The sequence below is a fragment of the Biomphalaria glabrata genome, chromosome 9, assembly GCF_947242115.1.
Source record: "Biomphalaria glabrata chromosome 9, xgBioGlab47.1, whole genome shotgun sequence".
Taxonomy (NCBI): Eukaryota; Metazoa; Mollusca; class Gastropoda; family Planorbidae; genus Biomphalaria; species Biomphalaria glabrata.
The window spans coordinates 36,602,012-36,627,424 of record NC_074719.1 but is presented as its reverse complement, the minus strand read 5'-3'; the positions used below and the strand labels follow the sequence as shown (position 1 = coordinate 36,627,424).

At 36.3% G+C, this 25,413-nt stretch overlaps 1 protein-coding gene across 3 annotated transcripts in view; it reads left to right on the top strand.

Annotated features, from left to right (window-relative positions):
* The first annotated feature begins 349 nt into the window (after positions 1 to 349).
* Positions 350 to 25,413, top strand: part of LOC106056344 (neuronal calcium sensor 1-like) — a 62,272-nt gene continuing 37,208 nt past the window's right edge. The window contains exons 1-3 of one of the 3 annotated variants that reach the window (XM_056042805.1): positions 350 to 632; positions 5,950 to 6,199; positions 23,102 to 23,175. In XM_056042805.1, coding sequence (XP_055898780.1) covers positions 6,136 to 6,199; positions 23,102 to 23,175 — 138 coding nt within the window. In that variant the 5' untranslated portion in view covers positions 350 to 632; positions 5,950 to 6,135. The other 2 variants (XM_056042806.1, XM_056042807.1) reach the window with 2 other exon arrangements.

The window sequence follows — 25,413 nt, the reverse complement described above, 5'->3', positions numbered from 1 at the left end:
AAATCGTTATTTCCTCAAAATAAAAAAATAAAGTGACCTTAAAGGAAAAACACCAACTCTGATTCCTCTGTTTTTGCTTGTCTTATGTATCGTTATTTTTTTTTTTTTTTTGTACAAGTTAAAAAAAAATATTGTTAGTTCACTCTTATCTCATTAATTCAAACTGGCGCCCTTTAGAGCCCCTACCCTTGCCTTTGATTATTCTCCCCTCCCTCTCTCCAGCCTCTCTCTCTTTCTCTCTCTCCAGCCTCTCTCTCTCTCTCTCTCTCTCTCTCTGGCCTCTCTCCTCGCCGACTGTCCAGCTAATATGACTCGACAACGCTTTTAAACCAGAACAATTGAAAAAAAAAATTGCTAATAAGTCCACGCCCTCCTTCCCCTCACTCCCCTGCCCCCCACCCCTATCTCCTCCACCTGGTGAGGGCTGCAGCTCCCTTCCCTCGCCTTGTCACAAACAGAGTCGATCTTTTTTTGTTTTATTTTTATCTCAATGCCCAGGTCATCTATATTCTCTATTCATGTTTATGTGTATGTATATATACTTTCGTAGTTGGAAAGTTAACAACCTCATGACAACGCCAAAACATTGAACGTAATATCGTTATTGTGTTCATGAATTATTTAAAGCATACGTAAGTACATTATGTTGTATTATTTATGCTGCTTAATGTTGTATTTGTGTTGTCAGTTGTCCTAGATGGTCTAAGCAGGATAAAAGGACTTTTTCCGTATTTAGTGGTATTGGATGGAGAATGTATTTAGATCTAGATCTAACCTTGACGGGTGTTGTAGTTTGCGGTAATTGCCCTTCATCTTCACATATCCCTTAGTCTGTTGGACCGTTGGGGGCACCACACAAGATTATTCGAACATTTTTCTCCATTCTTCACTATCTTTTGTCTTGGACAGAACCTCTTTCAATTGCAAGCCCGTCCATTCTTTCATGTGGTCTTCCAATCGCTTTCTCTGTCTTCCTCTTCTTTTTTTCCTGGTACTGTTCCCTGTAGAAAAACTTGAAATATGACCATAGAGATTAAGTTTGAGGTTGTTTTTTTTTACAATAGTTAGCAGGTCATCGGGGGGTCCAATCGCTGTAGTAACCCTGTCTCTAATCTCTTTGTTTGTGCTGCGGTCTATAAATGTTATAACTAGCATCTCAACTCCATTGCTAGGATCCTGCTCTCTAGGTCTGCAGTCAGCGTCCAAGACTCGCAAGCGTATAAGAATAACCAATTAGTCCGATTGCGGTGTCAAGGGCTATGCCTTTATGTCTTTGTCTTTCCATATTGTTTTGGGTTCTGCAGTGCTGCTGTGGACTGTGCAATTCGTGTTCAGGTTTTGGTTTCCTCAACGGAAACGATAGCTCTGAGATATTTAAAACTACTGACACTTCTTAGCTTTTCACCTCCACTACTGATGTCCCTTTAGAAGGTCTTTTGGCTATTGGTGATAATTTGTTTTTTCGGAAAATTTTACATAGTCAAATAATATTTACAACTAAATTAAGTTCAAACCTTACATGTAAATAAAATAAACTTTTATAACTTTTAATAATATTCAAAAAATAATTTTAAATGCAAGATGATCAAGTATTGTCAATTCTACTTTCAACTCACTCAAATCTACTAGCAAGTAAATCTTCTTTCAACAATGTTTATCTTCTTCCTGCCTAAGCCATTTTTAAAAATAGATTACTCCATAGTTCTCTCAAACAATTCTCAGCTTAAGTTATAACACCATATCTAACAAATATGTACTCAACAGTCATAACTGGTGCAAGTAATAATGAACGTTATATTTTACAAAGCTTATATCAACTCTGTCTGTCTGCCTGTCTGTCCGGAAAACATTTTGAATACGTTATTGCTCCCACACCTGTTCTCGGATCAAGTTGAAACCTTAAACAAAAATTTTTTGTATGCAACAAAACATGAATCAATACAAAAATGAAACAATTTGTCAATTAAGTACTGCCAATTAATTATTTAGTTTGATATAAACAAAAAAAATTAATCTTTCAGTATTAAGTGACTAAATATGTGTTTTTGTTACCTTAGACAATTGTACACATTTTTCTCCCACACCCAGACAGATAAAGTTGAAACTCTCCACAATTATTAATTGTTTTAACAAAACGTAAATCAATTGAAAAATTAACCAATTAGTCAAGTATTGTATTGTTAATTATTTTGTTTGATATGGAAAGAGGCAAATAAATTCTCCTTAGTGTTAGTTATGTATTAAATGTGGAGTTCTTCCCCCCCACATACGCATTAATTTTTTTTAGTATTTTATTATAGTATTTTTTAATACTCTGCTTGTCTAATATTTCAGACATCTCTGAACAATTAAGTGAATCTGTCATAAGTTAAATTTTTTTTTTTTTTTTTATTCATGAATTCCGGCTTTTGGGGCACATTTCTTTTTTCGAAAGAGGTAAAAAAGAAAAAAAGAAAGGAAGGGGGGATGCTCTTTTTTAAATAGTGTTTGAACGTAGCAAATATTTTACAAAATAAAAAAATTCGTTTTTGAAGTCACACAATCTTATGTTATCAAAAGAAAAAGTTGGGCACCATGGTTTTGCACTAGAAAATTTACACGGCTTTTCTCAATATTTAGTCGAAGAGATAGGTTCAAAACGAGAACGTGTATATCTAGATAATTCTAAGGTATTTCATTATTTAAAAAGGAGTCATAATAAAATTAACAAATTATACGTTGATGGAAAAAAAAATAGATCTATAAATATTTCTAATTAACCTTGACGCCCGATGACTGTGTCTCTAGCTCTAATGTACGTACTCCATCTTCATTGACATCATTCCACAATTGCTTTCAACTAACATCCTGAAGTAAAATTAGATTCTACCCACACAGATACATCCGTGACTTTAGTCTAAATACCAGAAAAAAAAACGATATATAATGTATATATCTTTATAACATTATCTTGAAAATGGATTACATTGCATGTATAAATAGTACAAAAAAAAAACAGATATAAATGATCTTTCTTTAATAATATAATCTCTCTTTTATTTATGTATTGTTTTGAAAGTTGTTATTTTTATGAGAAACAAATTAACGCCTTGCATATTTAATTTAAGAAACCAAGTTGTTCTTTGTTAGAATACAAAAAATAAAATTGTCGTTTTACCTAAGCCAGATTTTCAATAGCTATTTTAGCTATTCTTTTTTAGATCCAAACGGGACAGACGGGGGGACGGACAGACTGGACAAAACTCTAAACTAACGATTGCTTCGTTCTTATTCGGACCGCTTAAAATGTTAATGGGTATATGATAATTGTAAGGAGTATATGGTACAATTAATTCAATTAATGCATAAAAATACTTCCTGCTTTCTACTAAAGCGATCAATTAAGGTCAACATCATAATGGAGATACAGTAACATTTGAAATAGGATAATGAGACTCTAGATTCCATCATAATATAACATAATGATCAGACTTAGGCCTAGTAGTAACTAGGTTCCCTAGCTTCCTAATAAATGAATTCCACCAAGCCGATTAGTCAACATGATGAAATAAGTTATATAGGCGAGTGAAAAACGCTAATAAGTTTAATGACACATTAACAACAATGTACAAATGACTCAGACGTTTAACAAGATGTAGACATGCAATGATTTGTAATTATGGCATATCATGTATGTGTAATTGTTCCCAGTCTAACGAATTAAATATCACAAAAGCCCTACAACTTGCGGTATCTGGCCGCCAACAAATAAGCTACACTCCACATGGTGTCTGAAAAAGGGCCGCTGGAAAATTAGTCTTCGAAAAAAATTAGACCCCGGAATAAAGCACAATGAGTAAAGATAGCCATTGAAAAAAAAGAGAGAAACTTTTTAATAGTGATCTTAATCTTTCAGATAAATTGAATTTTTTTAAAGGAATATGTTATCCTTAGGGTATGATTCATTGGTGACGTTATCGGGAACTCATGAGGAGGAGGAGGAGAAAAATTGATTCTAATGAGAGCAAGAAAAAAATATGTAAATACTTTGAAAGAAAAATTATTCCTTTCATACCTCATATAGTGTTATTATTTTGCTGTTGATAATTAGTGAAATTTGATTTTAAAAAAGGTATATTTTTTTAATACTTTGAAAAATTATAAAGTCAAACTATAGTTTTCAAAGTGTGGCCAAATAGCTAGTAATTCTTTTCCTAAAAGTGTCAAATTTCTAGGAAAATCGTTAGAGCCGTTTTCGATTTTTTCGCTCATAATAACTGATGAGTTTTAGATTTTAAAAAAAATGGAACATTGTTTAACCCAGCCCATCCCTCCCCCAAACCAGAGAAAGAAATCCTGGTTGAGCGAGAATATAAATCTACTAGACTTTATAAAACTATAATTAGGCCTTTAGATCTAGAACATTGACATAGACCTCTGTATTGGCCTATTATACCTAGTCTGTAAAACGCAAACAAATTCTTATCCGATAATGGTCAGATCACAGACCAATAAATAAATAAATATATATATATATATATAATATATATATATATATATATATATATATATATATATATATATATATATCCTTTCTCATGTTTTGCTTTAGCTGCAAGGCAGCAGATTCTTAAATTCAGAGTTTTCCTTCTCCTATGTGTGTTCTGCCGAAACCTGATTGGTTCAGGCGCCAGTTATTCCCCTTTACGTCTTCTCTTGTTTGTGTAAAAAAAAAAAATCCGCCGGACTCAATACCTGAGCCATACGTGAAGGCCAGGAGTTGGACTGCTTGTCAGAGGCTATTTGAGACGCATGTCATTAGGAAGCTTTTTATAGGTAGTTGAATGTTTATATCCATTACCACCTCCGACATTGACAACCTTAAGGAACCGAGATTTATCGCCAGTAAACAGCTCTGAGCTATCCATTGCGGAACAGTTATTTCAGCCCTAGTTGTGCCCACTTTATGTACACAGCAACCAACGACTCACGCTGGGCTCCTGACGCTCCATCTCTAAACGTAGGTGTATTTATCTAATTGGCCGACTACTGGGCAATTAAATACAATGCCGTCTGACCAACATTTCATGTCACGTTCACTGGGTCAAATTAATGATTCCAGCACGTGCCGCTGACCTTGTTTCATAATTTACGAACACGCTTGCTGGTCTCGTATTGAGTAATCTTCCCATGGAAACAGTAATAAGAATAAAAAGAAAAGGCCAAAGGTCTACTAGTCTTATATTACGCTGTGTTGAGCTAGTGTTTGGCAGCATATATTTTTGCGTTGCTGAGTGTCATGCTGTATTTTGCGTGCCCTATATATTTAATTAATAGCTGCCGCCAACCCGAAAGGGGAAAAGACGCTATTATTTTTGTGTGGAATGTCTCTCCGTCCGTCCGTTCTGTTCAGATCTCGTAAACTAGAAAAGATAGTGAAAATACGACAATATAATATTTTAGACCATTCAAAGTTCTGATGCTTCGACTACATACATAAAAAAATATAAATTACCAATAATTAATTGACTAATTGTTTTTTTTTTAATTGATTCATGTAATGTTATGTACAATAAATAATTATTTAAAGTTTCAACTTGATCAAAGAATGTTGTAGGAGAAAAAAAAACGTGTACAAATATCAAAGGGGACAAAACTTTAAAAATATTTAACCGTATCTCTGAATAATCAAGAATTAAATTAGCTTGTCGGTATGAAACAAGACAATTAATTACAAATCATTAATTGATTAATTGATTAACTTTTTAAAAAATGGATTCATGTATTGTCTTTGCCAATAAATAATTGTGCAAAGTTTCACCTTGATACGAGAATGAGTGTGGGAGAAATAACGTGTGTAAACGTTTAACCAGACAGACAGACAGACAGAAAAAGTTAATATTAGCTTTAATACTCAGGACAAAAATCAGTTTTATATTTAACGTAAATTTATCTTTGTTCTGATTTCAGTTTACCGATGGGTATTATTTAGGACGCACACTATGTCAAGAGCACAATGCTGATATGATTTTCAAAGACTTTATGTCCCAGTCTGTAACTTTACTAGGTAGGCCGAACTCTCTGTTGTCTGGATTCAGTGGAGTTGCATGCTAAGAAAAATACGGACTTGATCTCCTTGAACTACTTACACAAGACATGGGTCTGAAAAGTAGCAAGTTGTCGGATGATGAGCTGAAAGAGCTACTCCAGTGTACTTACTGTAAGTAGCAAAACGAAACTAAGTTTTGATTAGAATCTATTCTCGGGTTGTTGTTTTTCTCGTCACAAGCAGCACAACAAGCCACTCTATAAGGAGAGAGAGAGAGAGAGAGAGAGAGAAAGACAGGGAGAGACAGAAGGACAGGGAGAGACAGAGATGGACAGAAAGAAAGAGAGAGACAGACAGAGATGGACAGAAAGAAAGAGGGAGAGAAAGAGAGAGACAGAAAGAGAGAAAGACAATTATATATACATATATACATACATACATATTTACAGAGAGAGAGAGATGGAGAGAGAGAGACAGCGAAAAATAGAGAAAGTGAGATAGTGAGAATGAAAGAGACATACAGAGAAAGAGACAGAAAGACAGAGAAAAATAAAGAGAGAGAGACAAAGAAACAAAAAACACAAAGAGACAGAGACATAGATAGAGAAAGAAAAAGAATGACAGAGAGAGAGAATTCTTCTATAGACAGAAGAGAGATAGAGAGACAGAAGGACACGGAGAAATACAAACTGAGATGAACAGAGGGACATATACAGAAAAATAGACAGAGAGAAACAAAGAGAGAGACAGAGAGAAAGACACATACATAGAAAGAGACAGAAAGAGACAAAGCGAGTGACAGGGGGGTAACAAAAAAAGTCAAAGACAAGAGAGGACGGAAAGAAAGAGATAGATAAAGAGAAAGAATGAGAGAAACTTTAAGACAGAGAGAGAGAGAAGAGAGAGAAACAAAGAGAAAAAGAGAGCAATACAGAGAGAGAGGGAGAGAGAGAAACAGAGAGAGAGAGAGAGAAGGAAAGAGGTTTATTAGATTTAACCTTTCTGCCAGTGTCTCCGTAAATTCTACAACTAGATTCTACAACTAACATGCGTCATTAAGTTGTGTAGGTCAGTATAAATAACGAATGCCAATAGGTCAAGGCAGCGAAAAGCCTATTGGTGAAGCTGGATCATCTAACACTGTTTATTGGCTATTAATATTCATAGAGACAAGGTTGTGCCCCCTAGGCCAACTGATAGACCAACTCTGATCCAAACAGAAGTCTAAAGATTACACTTATTGGTCCTGGACTCTGAGCCCACCAAAACAAAAGTCCAATCATCGCAATGAAGCCTAAAAGTTGTTTTCCATTTATCAGCACCTCCGTGGAATGCCCTCTAATAGGATGTTGGGCTCCCCCCTGCGAGCAATGGCGTAGTAGATCTGAACCTGATCAATAAGGCGCTCCAATACCCCCCCCCAACCGCTCGTAATGAACTACTTACAGGTTCCATATGATCCCCTCAGCGGGGCGCTCAGTTGTTTTCCCTGTTGACCTTGCCATTGGTTCTCACGTACAACAGATACACCAGAAGTCACATGTCGAGCTGACATGAATGGGTGGGATCCCGCGACCCCTTCCACCCCATCTTTATGGCACCCCCTTCGTTTACCATTTTTATCTGTCAACTACAATGTCGATTTTGCTATAGCTGGTTATACAACAAGCGAACCAGTGGGAAAACATCGTGGGCAGGGTTACAAAAAAGAGCAGAATGGACAATGATAAGACATATTACCTCGAGGAGAATAACGATTATTATTATTATTATTAATATAATAAGGCTTGTCTTCGAGCTCGAAGATTAGTGAGGAGTGCAGTATTTCCCTTGCTGTGACCTACATATTTTGCCATATCCAGGGCAAGCATAACCATTGCGATTTAGATTTTCTTTTCGCCGTCTGCGTTTGTCCTCGGAAGCGGATTTTCATTTGATCTCAAATGTGTATCCTGCGGCCTTCGTGAGTGACCTCCAGCTGTCTCGTTCTGAGGCCGCATGCAACCAGGTGCTCTCTTCTATGTCAGCCAATATTATTATTAAAACGTAAACAGTTCTAATTTAAAAAAAAAAAAATTGAAAGACTACAAGGTAGTACCCAGACATTCCTGAGCATTGAGGAGACAAACAATGGAAGTAGGATGCTTACACGTACACACTAACAACAATTATGGGGACTAAAGACAGAGAGGGGCCGCGGTGTCTGAGTGGTTAAGTTATTTTCTCACTTTGGTAGACCCCTTGGAAGTCTTCTTAGACCCCCGGGGGTCTATATAGACCACTTTGGCAATCACTGGGCTAGACAGTTGAACATAACTATGACACAGAGAGAGAGGGGGGGGGTTGTTGAAGTAAAAGAAAGAGAAAGAGGGGTAAAACGAGTCAGAGAGTAACATTTAATAGTAACAAGTTAGTATTAAAAAGATCAACATGAAAACATGAAATAAATAATGAATTAGATAGAAAGGGAGAGAAAACTGTTAAGAAAAAACTGAGTATATTAAAAAAATTTCAGAGATAGATAGAGAGAGAGAGAGAGAGAGAGAGAGGGAGAGAGAGAGAGAGAGAGAGAGAGAGAGAAGAACAAAGCGAGACCATTCGTTATAGAAGGCCTCAACACTGACCAGAAACGTCACAACCTGTGGGCAGTTTAGACCAATAGCTGGTTGCAACGTCTTACAGACCTGTTACGTGGCAACGATCGATTGGTCTATACTGGCTACAGACTATGACGTTGCAGATCAGTGTTGTTGCCTTCTATAGAGAAAGAGGGAGAGAGAAATAGAGAGAAAGAGAGAAAGAAAAGAGAAAGAAAGAGAGAGAGAGTGTGAGAAAGAAAAGAGAGAGAGTGAGAGAGAAAGAGAGAGAGAAAGAGAGAGTAAGAGAGAGAAAAAGAGAGAGAGAGAGAAAGAGAGTGAGAGAGAAAAGTGAGTGAGAGAGAGAGAAAGAAAAGAGAGAAAGAGAGAAAGAGAAAGAAAAGAGAGAGAAAGAAAGAGAGAGGGAGAGCGCGTGTGAACAAATCAAAAGGAGAAGAGAACTACAAAGAGGTGAAAAAAAAAACAACAACCCAACCCCACTTATAATGGACTGAAAGTGTCGCAAGGTCAGGGAAGGCTGGAAACAAGGGGAGATAACAAAGTATACCGCTAATCATCATTGCCATTGATGGCTAGTTCAGACATTAAGATTCCGATGGTCAATGTCTTGATATGTTTGCCTGCTTGACGTCATAACAAGGAAGTGACTGTGTTGTATCTCAAAAAAAATAAAGGTATTGACCGTCCCCCTCTGAAATATTCCCTTTAACGAATGGAACTCTAAAACAATTTTGAATGCCTGTACAAAGCAAAAGACAATCAGGTTATGGCTAGCTTTTGATTGATTTGGTGGAATAAGCAGAATTAATCCCTTTTATAGGTCGCCACTTTAAAGTAAGTTTAAAATTCTAACACTTAATATCTATACAAGCTTCTATTTTCATAAACACACATCTATTAGAGTGGTCAGTATGTCGGCTTGCCAAGGTTTGAGCCATAACTTCGAATTCAGATCGTTACTTTTTTTTTAATGCTTTTTAAAAGCGATTATTGTAAACGTCACAAAGTTGTACCTTTCTCCCCCCCCCCCCCCAAATCCCAACTGGTCCAGAAAAGTGATAGGATCACTGCGTATTGACAAAGCTAAAAGCATGGAATCAGCTCTTAACAAAAACAATGAGTCAAAATAGTTATTATCCCACAGGCTTAGTGTTGTTGGTCTAGATCTATTACTAATTTAATTACATGACTGATCCAAACTGATTGATACAATTACACTTCGTAAAAGCTGTTGTTTTTTTTTTCATTATTCTGTTTTTATGTTTTTGTTTGTTTGTTTTGTTTTATATCCCTCGTTTATAAATTTCCCTGTAAACACGATACCATACTCTATTCTGAGATTTAAAAAAAAACATATGTATTTTTTAATTCTTGTTGCCATAGTTATGGAGGCCGTATTGGATTATTAATTATTTTGCAAAATTGAAACATAATTAACTTTCTTAACGGGTTGCCATAGTTACTCGGGAGAAATAGAATTCTTTTTTTTTAGCTGACATTTTAACCCGCTACAAAACAGAGCCTCTTGTTACAGTAGTTTTAAAACTAATTTAAAGGGAATATCATTATTTTGAGTGTCATCCCGTAGTTATGTAACATATAAGTTAAAATAATCTAGTGGTATTATTATTTTTTATTATCGTTTAATTACTTTTAAGCGTGTTAATCTTTTTAGAATTACGTGATAGACATTTCAAGACATATCTATTACATATTTGCAAGTTACCACTCACTGACATACCACTCACTGACGTACCACTCACTGACATACCATTCACTGACATACCATTCACTGACATACCACTCACTGACATACCATTCACTGACATACCACTCACTGACATACCACTCAATGACATACCACTCAATGACATACCACTCACTGACATACCACTCACTGACATACCACTCAATGACATACCACTCACTGACATACCACTCAATGACATACCAATCACTGACATACCACTCACTGACATACCACTCAATGACATACCACTCAATGACATACCACTCACTGACATACCACTCACTGACATACCACTCACTGACATATATCACTCAATGATCACGAGATCTCTTAAACTGTTGTACGTATCGCTCTACACGTTGTATAAAGGAGGTATTGTCTTTTAAAAAAGAAAACAAAGAAGAAAGAAATATTACTTTTCATGTTTAGAACTATGAGTCGAATAAAATAATAGCAAATCGTGATAGCATATAAGTTTACATTTCAATCAAGGTCTATAATAATTTTCTGAAGTTTTAACTGAATCCGAGAATGGCAATTGTTACAAAATAACGTGTAAAAAAATGTTTACCAGACAAACGAATGAGTTGATGTACGCTTTGTAAACAAGAATATATTTAAAAAAAAAAAACAGAACTCGGCCAAAGTTGAAAGTCGAAAAAACAGAGAAACAAAACAAACAAAAATAAACAAAAACAAACAAAAAACAAACAAAAATAAACAAAAACAAACAAAAATAAACAAAAATAAACCGAATGATGTTCTAAAATAAAGTTTTGTTCCGCCTTTAATTTACACAGATCTGGTAGATCAGTGTTTCTCAAAGTGGGGGTACCCGTACCCAAAGGGGTACGAGAAGAGTTTGAAAGGGGTACGCGTAGCACATAGTTAACTATGCTGATTTTTTTATAAATACCTATTTAATTTATAAAGTATAATAAGATATCGTAAGTTTTAAATTCTTTTTATTATTTGTTTTAATTTTGTACAAACTCAAATACGATGCTATTTTACATTTTAAGACTAATTTCTACAAAGATCAGGAAATGGATAGAGATGTTACAACTTCGTCAACACGCCCACTTTTTCAATGTAAAAACTATGTTTCCATTTTTAGCGGCCCCCGAAAGGGGAAAAGACGCTATTAGTTTTGTGCGAAATGTCTGTCCGTCCGTCCCGTTTAGATCTCGTAAACTAAAAGAGATATTGAAAATCCGACTTCACAATATTTTAGACCATTCAAAGTTCTGATGCAACGGCTACTTTTTTTTTTCCTGAAAGCGAAAATTCTAATTTTTAAAATTAATTATGCAAGCAGTTTTTTTATAAGAAAAAGCTAATTAGTATGCATTATATGTTAGACCTAATTTAAGACGAATAAAAATCTTATAAATATCATTTTCGTTAACCTTTTTTCTATATAGCGGATAATTTTTTTTTTTTTTTTTTTTGAGGATTCGAAATGAGATTGAGCCTTTTCAAAACAATTAACTTATTTAGTTCGAACCCAGGGTCCCGGGTTCGAATCCTGGTGAAGACTGGGATTTTCAACTTCTGTGTCTACCCAGCTCTAATGGGTACCTGACATTAGTTGGGGAAAAGCAAAGGCGGTTGGTCGTTGTGCTGGCTACATGACACCCTCGTTAACCGTAGGCCACAAAAACAGATGAACTTTACATCATCTGCCCTCTAGACCACAAACTAGTTAGGCCAGGTTCACATCTAACTTTACATTCACTTTCACGTATCCTTTGATCTGCGGGACGGTTGGGGCACTACACAAGATATGTTAACCTTCTTTCTCCATTCTTATCTCTCATTTGTCTTTGATATAATTTCATTCGGATTTTCTTTCTGAAAATATTGAAGCCTACCTGGGTGGACCACTGGTCGTGCGGTTTGGGCGCTGGACTGTTGTTTGGATTTATCGACGATCGAAGGTTCAAACCCTGCCTGCTCCCATCCCCCGTCGTCCTGCGGGAGGTTTGGACTAGGAAGTAAACTATCTTCAACTCTGAAGGATTATCCGAATTATGTAAAACATTTTACTTCGGGGGCCGATTTTGAGTTTGTGTTTCCACACAAACTGTCTTTTGTAACCTTGTTTAGAATGTATTTGATGTGTCTCTGAAGCATAGAAAAAATAAACTCACTAATTTAATACTTAATTATGAAAGAGAAATTATTATTTTGTGTATGTAGGCCTACAAAACAAAAATGAAATAAATTTTTATTGTTATTAAAATAAAACCTTTTTTTTGGGGGGGTGGGGGGTGGGGGGAGTCAGCTTTACGAAAATTCTAGAAGGGGTACGCGTTGGTCAAAAGTTTGAGAAACACTGTTAGATCTAGTATGTTTTTAATATAACCTTGACCGCCAGTTGTCACTTGGTATTAGACGTCCTCGTGAGCACTGATTGTGAAATGTGACCAGACGATTATGCAAACCTGGGAGACTGCAATGTTCTGTACTCCAAGCTAGACGTCTGCTGGAAGTGGGACAGTCTCCTCTGGAAGTAAAACAACGCGGGAATAAACAAGCTCTTACGTCATCAGACATCAAGCTCTTCCAATTTTGATTTCGCTTTTTTTTTGTTTTGTTTAGTATCGATTCGATAACACATCATATTATTCATCATAAATAGTAACATCCTCGTCCGATCGTCACCATTCCTTGATGATTTGACAAGTCATAGTTTATTCTATGATGCTGAGACAACATAGCTTCGCCACTCGCAAGATCAAAGGCTATCCGTATTAGTGTATTACGCGTCAGGCTGGTTATTTTTTTAAACATATCTATATCTCTTCCCCTATCTTTCTCTGAGGGAGGGTAGATTCCTTAAAGTCAATTATGTAACCAAATTTTACACGTTATTGTAGTTTATCCCGTAGTAAACAAAAAAAGCTCTATACTTGTATTGTTTACCATGTATTATATTATACACACAGTATCTCTACGTAAAGTGACAGACGGACGGACGGTTGGACAAATTATATAAAACTAAAAGCAGCTTTTTCCTTTACGGGGGCTGCTAAAACCGAGACTAGGCCAAATTAATCTCTTTAAAGGCTGTTTACATGATTAATGTCTTGAGATGTATGTCTTCGTTGCCTTTTGTTTAGAATGTCATCTTGAAAGTGAGAGGAGAGTGAGAAATATATTTCCTTTTTTTTTGTTTTTGTTTCGATCATTTGACTGTAATTTTGTAATTTGTTCACTTTATATATGTCTATGTCTATGTGTCAGTGCAGTAACCGGAAATAACAAGGTCTTTCGTTTTTAAAGAACACTTTAAGGGGGGGGGGCAGAAAAATTTCCTACAAGCTTGTCACGGCGTGCCATAGTAATAAATCGTCAAGTCTAAAGGCACAGATCCTCTACAGCATTATCATACACTATGAAGAAGATGACGAAGGGCCGGATAACACCTCGTAAAATGCCGGATATGGCCCGCGGGCTGTAGCTTGGGCTTGACTGATGTATACTGACCAATTGCAGATGTTTGAGCAAGTTGCTTGTGGGTCATTAATATTAGTTTAGTTTGGCTATCACTGAAATTGTTTGCTCAGCCTTAAGAGATCAATAGGGATTGAACATTACAATCGGCAGTTGACTGAACATGTTTGTTTTTTCTCTGTTCTTAATATAGTTTTAAGGTTCCGACCAAAAAAGTTCGATTTATTATAAAAAAAATTATAATACAATACTGGAGTCAGTAATATTAACGTAAGCGTCTCAAATTATCTATAATAACGCCACTTTTTTTTTGCAACTACATAAAAGATTCCCTGGCAGCAGATGGCCTCTGCTCTCAAGAAAGCCACAGGGCACACATTTGTGGCCCAGAGGAAAACTTTTGTAGAAGACAGGTGCTGAACACGTAAGGAAAACTTCAATAGACACACGGCGGACAATGGCTTTGTCTGCATAAGATGTGGAAAACAATGTTGGTCGCAACCGGAATTGCGTAGCTGTGTGAAACACTACACTGATCATTAATCTTCGGAATCGAATTCATTGCCGTAAAAACGATTTGTTTCGATTGGAGGTGGGGACAAAGAATTTTTTTTGAGCCAGTCTAGAGTTGTCCATAAAAGATAACTTTCGCGAACCGATTGTCCTCCATCCAGCGAACATGACCAAGCCAGCGCAGATGTTGTCTGAGGAGTGCGAAGATGCTAGGAAGCTGTTTCATTGCATGACACTTAAAAGAGCGGCACATTCAATTCAGGAAGTTCTTCTCTTGTCAACGAGTTAGAACGATCAACAAAGGCAACAGGCTGTGGAAGTTATCGCTCTTGACTTCTATTCAATTATTCATGGATTACGCTCAGACGCAATGTTTCTTATATTATGGGTTTTTAAACGTGAGACTATGAGCCTCTCAAGGCTTCTTTCAGAGTCTGATAATGATGATAATGATGATGATATGCTCATGTTGTCTAGCTCTTATACAAAATTTCGTAAGCAGTTAATAGTTAATATTATTTGTCTGAATTTAAAATTCAAACTTTGCATAGTTCAATGTCCACTGTCACCACGAGATATAATGGACGTGAACTTTGAATAGTTTAATGTCCACTGTCACCACGAGATATAATGGACGTGAACTTTGAATAGTTTAATGTCCACTGTCACCACGAGATATAATGGACGTGAACTTTGAATAGTTTAATGTCCACTGTCACCACGAGATATAATGGACGTGGACTTTGAATAGTTTAATGTCCTCTGTCACCACGAGATATAATGGACGTGGACTTTGAATAGTTTAATCTCCACTGTCACCACGAGATATAATGGACGTGAACTTTGAATAGTTTAATGTCCACTGTCACCACGAGATATAATGGACGTGGACTTTGAATAGTTTAATGTCCACTGTCACCACGAGATATAATGGACGTGGACTTTGAATAGTTTAATGTCCTCTGTCACCACGAGATATAATGGACGTGGAGTTTGAATAGTTTAATGCCCTCTGTCACCACGAGATATAATGGACGTGGACTTTGAATAGTTTAATGTCCACTGTCACCACGAGATATAATGGACGTGAACTTTGAATAGTTTAATCTCCACTGTCACCACGAGATATAATGGACGTGAACTTTGAATAGTTTAATGTCCACTGTCACCACGAGATATAATGGACGTGGACTTTGAATAGTTTAATGTCCACTGTCACCACGAGATATAATGGACGTGGACTTTGAATAGTTTAATGTCCTCTGTCACCACGAGATATAATGGACGTGGACTTTGAATAGTTTAATGTCCTCTGTCACCACGAGATATAATGGACGTGGACTTTGAATAGTTTAATGTCCACTGTCACCACGAGATATAATGGACGTGGACTTTGAATAGTTTAATGTCCACTGTCACCACGAGATATAATGGACGTGGAGTTTGAATAGTTTAATGTCCACTGTCACCACGAGATATAATGGACTTGGACTTTGAATAGTTTAATGTCCACTGTCACCACGAGATATAATGGACGTGGACTTTGAATAGTTTAATGTCCACTGTCACCAAGAGATATAATAGACGTGGACTTTGAATAGTTTAATGTCCACTGTCACCACGAGATATAATGGACGTGAACTTTGAATAGTTTAATGTCCACTGTCACCACGAGATATAATGGACGTGGAGTTTGAATAGTTTAATGTCCACTGTCACCACGAGATATAATGGACGTGGACTGCTTAGCAAACGTTTCTTTATAGACCGGATTTGAATTTTACTTTTCACGATAACCTCATTGTAGGCCTGTTGTCCACTGTTACGAGATATAATGGAGTGAATGTTAAATAGTTTAATGTCCACTGTTGTCCACTGTCACCTCGAGATATAATGGACGTGAACTGCTTAGCACACGTTTCTTTATAGACCGGATTTGAATTTTACTTTTCACGATAACCTCATTGTAGGCCTAAATTATAATTACAGTACCTTAGAACCTTAATTCTCTATCATAAACACAATATTATCGACCATAAAACGACCATGTTCTATGAAAGCTATGTTTGAGGGAGCGAAAAACGCAGAGCTCCACTGTCATTATCTCATTAACACGGTGGGAAAAAAAAGATGTGATTTTTTACACAATGATTTTTCGTTGTTCATCAGGGACTTAAAAAAAAGTTTCAAAGTCACGAAAAATAGTTTTAAAATATTCCCTAGCTAAGGCAAAGATAAAAATAACATAAAGCCTGTTTTAAATCAATTAGGTCAAAAAGTTAACTAACATAAAAAGCAACTCAAACACAAGAGACTTGGTTATTGACAGTCTAAGAAGACTGATTATTTGTATGAGTTTCTGGATAGCCTCCGCTGCAGAAATCACGTAGATACCCTGAAACCTTCACTGTAGGATTGTGGGCAAGGTTACGAGACAGAGAGAAAAGTCGTTCATGACCGTGGTCAGGCTCTTCCATATTTAGGAACACACTTAAGAAACACTGGTCACGTTCTTTCACGTGCTTCAAAAGACTTAAGTCTCATCACAAAATCTCATCACGAATCATGTTTCAGATGTGGTACCCGCTATCAACGTCTTACAAGAAATACACACTGAAAGGAGTCAGAGAATGCAGATTGTAACATACAATCACTATATCAAAATGTACAAATTATATCCTAGTTGCCTAACTGTTAATATCTGATTTAAAAAATCATTGTCGACATTTGTGTGACAGTAATATAGCAGTATGTAGCTTTATGTTCTTAAATTTAAGACTTAATAGCTGATTGGGATGTTTTTAAAATGGTGTTTGTATTTGAATTCAGTTTTGATTTAATTTCCATATGCTTAGACGTCTATAAAACTATAGATTTTGAACAATGAAATTAATCAGGGCCGCCCTTAATCATAGGCAAGTAAGGAAGCCTCATAGGGCCACCGATTGGTTTCATAACACTTTTGGTAAGATATAAAAAAGCGAATATTGTCCCCAGCGTTACTGTTGGAGTCCACCAGGTTAAAAATAAATTTCGTAATTTTATTTTTATTATTATTTCTAGCGGCCCCCGAAAGGGAAATAGACGCTATTAGTTTTGAGTGGTCTGTCTGTCCGTCCGTCCGTCCCGTATTGATCTCAGAAACTAGAAGACAAAATGTAAATCGGACATCATGATATTTTAAATCATTTAAAGTTCAACAATCTAAATTAGACTAAATAGAGGCCAGAATAGATCTAGATTTAGATTTAAATGTATTACAGAATTTAAACAAAATTTACATCCAGGTTATAATCTATTAATAAAATAGCTTATCTTCTTACAGCTTAGTGGTGCAGATTTATTTATTATGTAAGCAGTAGTATCACTTTAAGAAGTGAATCTGATGCGAACAGCATAGTGTACTATTACAAAGTAGTAGGCCTACTAATCATGATTATAATATTGGCATAGCTCTAGACTCTAGACTCTATATCTAGAGCATGGGCGAAATGAAATTCCCCCCGGAGGGGGGTGTCGGAATTTAGTGACGGATTTTTTGCTTTGATTTTGTTTATTTTAGGAGAGATTTTAATACTAAACGATCACTTGTCCGAGCGCAGCCAAGGGGGTTTGTGTTTAAACCCCCTACCAGGGGGGTTTTGCATTTAAATCCCCTTCTTCTATAAAACAAAACAAAACAAAAAAAAGAATGTAAACTATTAATCCCAAATTCCCAGAACATATCTAAGGAAGATTTTGATTTTAAAACCCCCCTCCTAAATTTACTATAATACCCCCTCTTCAATATAAGACTATCCATACATTAGTCACCAGATTCTATGAGCGTAGCCAAGAGGGGTTTTGTGCTTAAAACCCCGCTCCAGCGTGGTGTACAGCTAAAAAACACCTCTTCAAAATAAAAAAAAAACAATTTACGTACTCTAAATTCTATGAACGTAGCCAAAAGTCAGAATAGCAGTTTAGGTTTTTTTTTTTTAAATTAATAGCAGGAAAATGCACTGTAGATACCTCAGAATATGCATTTTGTTGGCTTTAAATACCGAAAATAGTGTTTGGGGGAGGGGCTCCCTCCCAAACCCCGCACGGGGAGCTCACAGCGCTACAATTTTTCCACTAATTCCAGGAAGAGCCTACTCTATGGTACAATAAACGTCTTCTGAAAGAATGAAGGGTAAAAATGTAATAAAGATTATTCATGTACACACACACACACACACACATATATATATTTATATGTTAACAGCGCTTTATAAATAAAATTATTATTATTATTAATTATTAGTTATTTCTTTTATATGACACACGGGAATAAATTTTTAAAATTACCGATTAACTAATTATTTAACTATTGGTATTTAATTATTTTGTTTGGTATTAAACAAGGGAAAGAAATAGTACTTGACTGGTTGGTGGTATAAGTTGAATTATTCCCCCTTTAAACTATGTAGAAAGAATAGGTGACCTCTTCAAAGTTTGAAACTAGCAATTTTATAAATGCATCTAAAAAATGATCACGGTAACCTTCATACAGATATCCCCCTCTTTCTCTCCCACCCCTTTCCCAACTGGTCTAGACAAATGATAGGATCATAGTGCAATGAGAAAGCTCAAAAGCATGAAATTATGCTCAACAAGAACATTTGGTAAAAATATGTGTAATAGCACAGATTTATTATTATTAGTCTAGAACTCTAGACATAATACAAATTTAATTGCATGAATGAATCAAAATAATTGATGTAACTACGCTATATAGAAGCTTTGTTGATGTTTGGTTTTAAGTAACTTTTGTTTTGTTTATATTAAGAATCTTAAGTGCCGAAACAAATCCTGGTATTGTGTTCTAAAGCCGGTTATTATGATCATATCGATCTCGTGCCCGATGTAGTCCGAATGACCAGCTTCAAAGTCTCTCTCTGCTCTGTCTACCTTCTAACCTTCACCTCCCCAAACCGTACCTAGTTTATAGAGCCTACAATCATTTCGCTTTGATTGAGCAGATGACGACATTGTCATTCCTCAGAGCCAGTCAAACTGAGCTGTTAAATGTCAAACGTGCCCAAAGCGATGTACATAATTAATGTGCGATTCCCAGAAGTTATTTTGTGTTCGCATTAATGCTGTCGATTTTAGCGTGTAAAGCCTTTATTATTTTTTTGTGGTCTGTCTGTCCGTCCGTCACGTTTAGATCTCAAAAACTAGTTATGTTATTTAAAAGACGATCTCATTATATTAAATAGATATTAACAATGTAACAATAAAAATAGCAAACAATAAAATGAAGTCGGCAACACTTTCACTCCGTTCACGTCTATTTTGTATAGAGATTGCTTGTCGATGGCTTGTAAATTGTAGCTGTTGGTATTTGTGAGGAAAATGTTGTAACCTACATCTTTGCATCTTTGCCTGCATTGGTTACACAAACAGATGACCCGTGGGACAAGGGAAGTTTTGGATCCGCTGGTGCCATGGGTAGAGCTAACTTGGCCGCATCTGAGTTTGTGTGGTATGCTATCTGGTCTGTCGTCTCGATTACCTCGGGGTCGAATCTAGCCCGCCGCCAACTCCCGCCGTCCGGTGGGAGATGTCTAATATGTTGGTTTATATGATAATCTTTCATTTTGAAAGAACATAAGAAACATCTAGAACAAAGAGCCGCCAGTAACTACTTTGGTGTTGTGAGTCAATCACAACGGAATCGTGTCAGATACGTCATCACAACTTTGCTAACTCAGGAATGTCGTTCAATTTGCAAATAAAAAAACTCACCCTCTACCGGGATTTGATCTCAAGAGCCACTGCTAAAAACTGCTTGCTAATTTAACACCGCACTAAAAATAAAGTGAGTATTAACGAGTTTTAAAGTGAGTATTAATTGTTGTATTTACCAACTAGCTGACGTCTTTGTTGAGTTCAAGAAAATACACAACTTGATTTCACTCCCTCCGGTGCTTATTCAACCTTTTATTTGTTTATTCAAGTCATAATTCAAGTTACGCTTTTGAACGGCGGGCTCTAGGTGAAAAGTGTAGAAACACACTTTAGGTGACTGCTCGTGAACGCGCAATTATGACGACATTAATAGAGTCCCGTTCTGGGTTAAACATGGATATTGTACATACACCTGTTGATTTACTTTAGTGTAAGTGTCTTCATCTGTGTGTCTATTGATACGAACTCAAAAGTAATACTACGCGTACAGAAACAAGCAACCAATCTTCTGATCTGCACAGACTCTACAGACCCTGATCTGACACAAGATACACAAGATAAAATAATCAACGATTAAGTCCTACTAAGATCATGGTGCCAAAACATCCGCGTTGTTATCGGTAGTAATCTCCTTGGCTGGCTCCGTCATGTTCCTGGAATGCCACAAGGTCGACCCCACAATATATTTTGTATGAAGACTTAAAAAGAAGGCGGGGAATTGTCCAATTTTAAGGTATACTGATGTTTGCAAGCGTAACATGAAGCTCTTCAGTATCAACCCCAAGAGTTGGTAGAAAGAAGCACTGGATAGACCCACATGGAGAGAAAGCATAAAGGAAGGGTCCTACTTTGCAGAAGTAGAAAGAAAGGTGAAAGTGTAACAGAGCCTGGCGATGTCCAACCTATGACTGCAGTTGTGTATCAAGGATTGGTCTTTTTAGTCCCATGAGAAGTTGCAAAGGGAAAATATTATTTCTCAAGACAAAAAAAATGTCAACGGTTTGAAGTACTTTTACATAAGAATTGTGTATATGTCTGATAAGCCCCTCTATCACTATATCATGGAACACAAAACACTATTATATGCATTTCTTTTTTATTAAGTAATTTTAATTTATAAACTACATGTATCATTAAATACATATATAAATTGAAACACAATCTACTGAAGATGATCATTCTCTATTACCCATTGCGTAGGAAACAAGAGAAGATAGATCTATAAATTATATGGCTAGATTAAAGCTATAAAAACCGATAACTGTAATTCTATCTTTCTCTCTTACTGTTCATATAAACATAAATATTAAGAGAGAAATAAACAATAAAAGAAAGAAAGAAAGAAAGAAAAATAGATAGATAGATAGATAGATAGATAGATAGATAGATAGATAGATGGATAGATAGATAGATAGATAGATAGATAGATAGATAGATAGATAGTTAGATAGATAGATAGATAGATAGATAGACAGACAGACAGATAGATAGATAGATTGATAGATAGATAGATAGATAGATAGATAGATAGATAGATAGATAGATAGATAGATAGATAGATAGATAGATAGATAGATAGATAGATAGATAGATAGAAACATGGGTAGGTATGTTGGTACGTAGATAGATAGATATGGTTTCTTGAGGGAATATAGATCTAAAGCTCTCACTTTGACTTCATTGCGAACAGGTCATTGTTATGTTATGTTAACCTAATTTGGTTGTATTATTATCACTGGCCTTGGCTAGCTGCTCGTGTTAACCCAATTTACAATTACCTATATATTTATTGGAAAATTAGTTGGAAAAATGAATGATACAGAGACGTACGTAAAGAAATAAGAACATTACACAATACAGGAGACTAGTGATACAGGATCAACACATTCCTTTTTTTGTGTGTGTGTTTGTTTGCTTTAAAGAGCGAAAAGTGAAAAATTAGATCTTGATCAGTGCAATTTTAGAACCCTTGTGAGATATTTCTGTAATGTCTCATCGATTAGCGCAAGTCTCGCGGGAGTAACAAAATGACTGAGTGATTTAAATAGAACAGCTAAGGGAAATTAACCTGTTCGCACTATATGAACAATGGAGGGGGGTGAAAATGTTTGGGGGGGGGGGGTGAGAGGCAACTCTGCTTGAAGTTGGTCGATACATAGCAGGGAGTGGACCACATCCATGAGGATATGATTACAACAGAGAATAGGCCATAATTGAGTTTATCTCTTATGCGAGTGTAGATAGTGGGCGTAGCACAGTGTGTAGCTTAATAGTCCGTCAACTAGAAAATCGGCCTGCTGGAAAGGTGCCAGATGTGTTAATGAAAATAGAATAATGCTATGAAAATAAAAGTTTAGTAAATATGCCTTCAATTAAGACACACAAAAGCAGATATTCTATCAGATAAATTGGTTTTATTGACATAAAGGGTAAATGTTTAAAGGAAGGGAATTCTGACAGGATTTAATTTGTTGAAAACTAATCTTATATATAAATATATTTTCAAAATGTCTCTTACTCATTTTTCACGATATCTCTAGAAACCGGCGAAAGGATGTAGGCCTACATGAAATGATGTACACTGTTACTAGCTAAGAAACAGATTTGATAGACTCGCAGTCTTTATTTTAGTTTCAGGGAATTTTCGATTGACACTGTTACAGATTTGGCAGAAATACTATGAATAACTAGCTTTTAGTTGTGTCCTTTGTACGGAGTGAAGAAACGTTAATAAGCTTTGTTTTTGAAAAGTTTTATGATCATTTTGAAGCAATTTTTATTTCACTGAAAAAATACAAATTTCTAGCCTCTTCCGTTTGTAACACTGAGGTCTCTTCTGGGACATGGGCCAGCAACCAGCTTCCTCCGGGCGATTCTGGGCGAGTCTCTCCAACTATCCCCACGTGTTTCACATCATCATAAAAACAAAAATAAATTACTCTTGCACAGCACGAGTGTCTAAGAACAACAACTTTGTAGCTTGTAATGAATTCAGAAAGATCGTCTTCTATTAATATTCTATATTTTGTCTTCTTTCAGTTGACAAGAAAGAACTCCAGCAATGGTTCAAAGACTTCATGCGGGACTGTCCAGACGGTAAACTGACCATGGAGGTCGGTACCAATTTGAGTCTAATATAAGCCTGTATGGGTCTGTGAAGGATTGACTGGGAAAAAAGCTGAATTATTGTTATCACTATTGTATTTTTGAACACTGTTGAGATGCGCATAAGGCTCGATGTAAAACGAATCTTTTTTATGAACCTTTTGACCCGGTAAAGGATTTTATCTCTTCACCGACCAATCAGGCTGGAGGCCCCAAACAACTAGATGATCATTTAATCACATCCTTTTCGGTCAAGGATTACGGTACCTTAAGCCAACGCAATGGGTTCCTCCGACCCATGGGAGGAGCACTCCATATACCTATAATGTACACCGTGTATTTAATTATCTCTGGACCAACTTCTTTGATGGACATGTGTGGGAGTGGGCATTGTTTGTAATTGTCCAAAGAGTTGAGTTTAAGATTCTTGCAGCTCCAGGCGTATGGAAGGTTGTCCCATCTTCCGGTCTGTACAAAACTTCTGTATAGGAAAATCCAAGAAGATTTACATTTTTATATCTCTATTACCAATCGCGCATATCCCAAGACGCTTGGATTAGAGGCGAGGTCGAAGGCCGAGCACACCAGGGAAATCCCCTATATGCATTGTTCCATATAAGCCGTGCAGGTCTCCGCCAATGAAGAACAAACCCAAACGATGTGTGAATAGTGACTTGCTTGTTGGGACTTTTTTCATTCACGCCAGTGATATGGACTCGGTTCATCTCTAGTGGGTTCTGATTTGCTTCCTTATTAGGCTAATCGTCTCTTCCGACGACCGTTTCATCCCGAGTGCCACGTTGAGGCCGAGAAGTATTGCTTTTGCCGGGGGACATAAAGAAGAAGGCGTCTGAGCTGCCATTAATAACTTGGATTAAATCTAGGGTTACTTGATTTCCGACTAAAGGAGGACATTATATCAGACAGACAGAAAGACAGAGCTGATATAAACATGGGATACACCAACTTAATTGATCGGTTATACAGCCTTTGATTTACTTCCGTGTTTTGGATGTGTAGCTGAGAAGCTTTAATATCTTGACTTGGTATCAAGGAGGCTTGAGTTTGAATCCCGACTCGAGCAGATTTCTTTTTCTAAAGCCGATTTCTGTTGATTGAATACTACTTCAAGGGTCTCCGGAGTATAAACTAAACATTGTGGGGTCTCTAATCTCTTTAATTTTTTCTTGGCCACTTTCTCTAGAGCTTGCCTTTCAAATTTCGCCATATCGCTTCCCTTTTTTTCAATCTAAATATAAAATTTATTTTTAAAAATATATAAGTGAAATGAAACAAGAAATTGAATACAATGTAAACATAGGGAAGACTACTCTGAATTATTTTTGGAGCACTTTTGTATAAAGTTTTTATTGCAACTCCATCACTGCTCACGCTCAGGTTAAAATGAGACCATTCGTTATAAAAAGCCTCCACCAAAAGCTCGTTTTCCACTTCGTAAAGACCTGTGACGTGACAACGAGCTCTTGGTCTAAACTGCCCACAGATTGTGACGTTGCAGGTCAGTGTTCAGGCCTTCTATCCGGCTAAAATAACCTGCTCCTATTCTCCGGCTCCGGGATTCGACAAATATCTCATATTCCGAGTAAAATCATTTTCTACTTCACAGCTACGAACGCCTCCAAGACACTCAGTACATCTGCGTTTAAAAAGAGTTGTTGTTTCTCATCTGAATACATTGTTTTTAAACTTTCCTATCTATCTAGTAGCCATGGAAACCAAAAGGTCGCTGTAAATTGATTTTAACGTAGTGTTGAGAATATAAGAAAAGGGAGGCGGGGGAATAGACAGTGAAAAACAAGAGCAATACAACAAGCGATACTAGTTGTTGATTCTCTTTGTTTTCACATGTAACAATATGAACTCTCTTGTTTCTTTACCATTTCATAAGAAGAGGTTCTCAAAATGATTAGCATGACGCTTTTTTTCCCAAAACGTATATTAATTTCGTCTGTCTGTATGTTAAAAATTTTGTAAATGTTTGTTTTTCTACTATTTCCAATGTTCAGATCATGTTGAAATAATGCATGAATCAATGAACAAAGTAACCTATTCATGAATAAAATAGTGGCCATGAATTATTTACGACATTACAGTCATAGCACGAAAATGTGCGATAGAAATGTGCGATAGAAATATTTTGACTAATTGTTTTTGTTTAGCGTTTAGTTTACTCGATGCGCTATGATCCTGTCACTTGTATGGACCAGTTTTGATAAAGGGAAGGG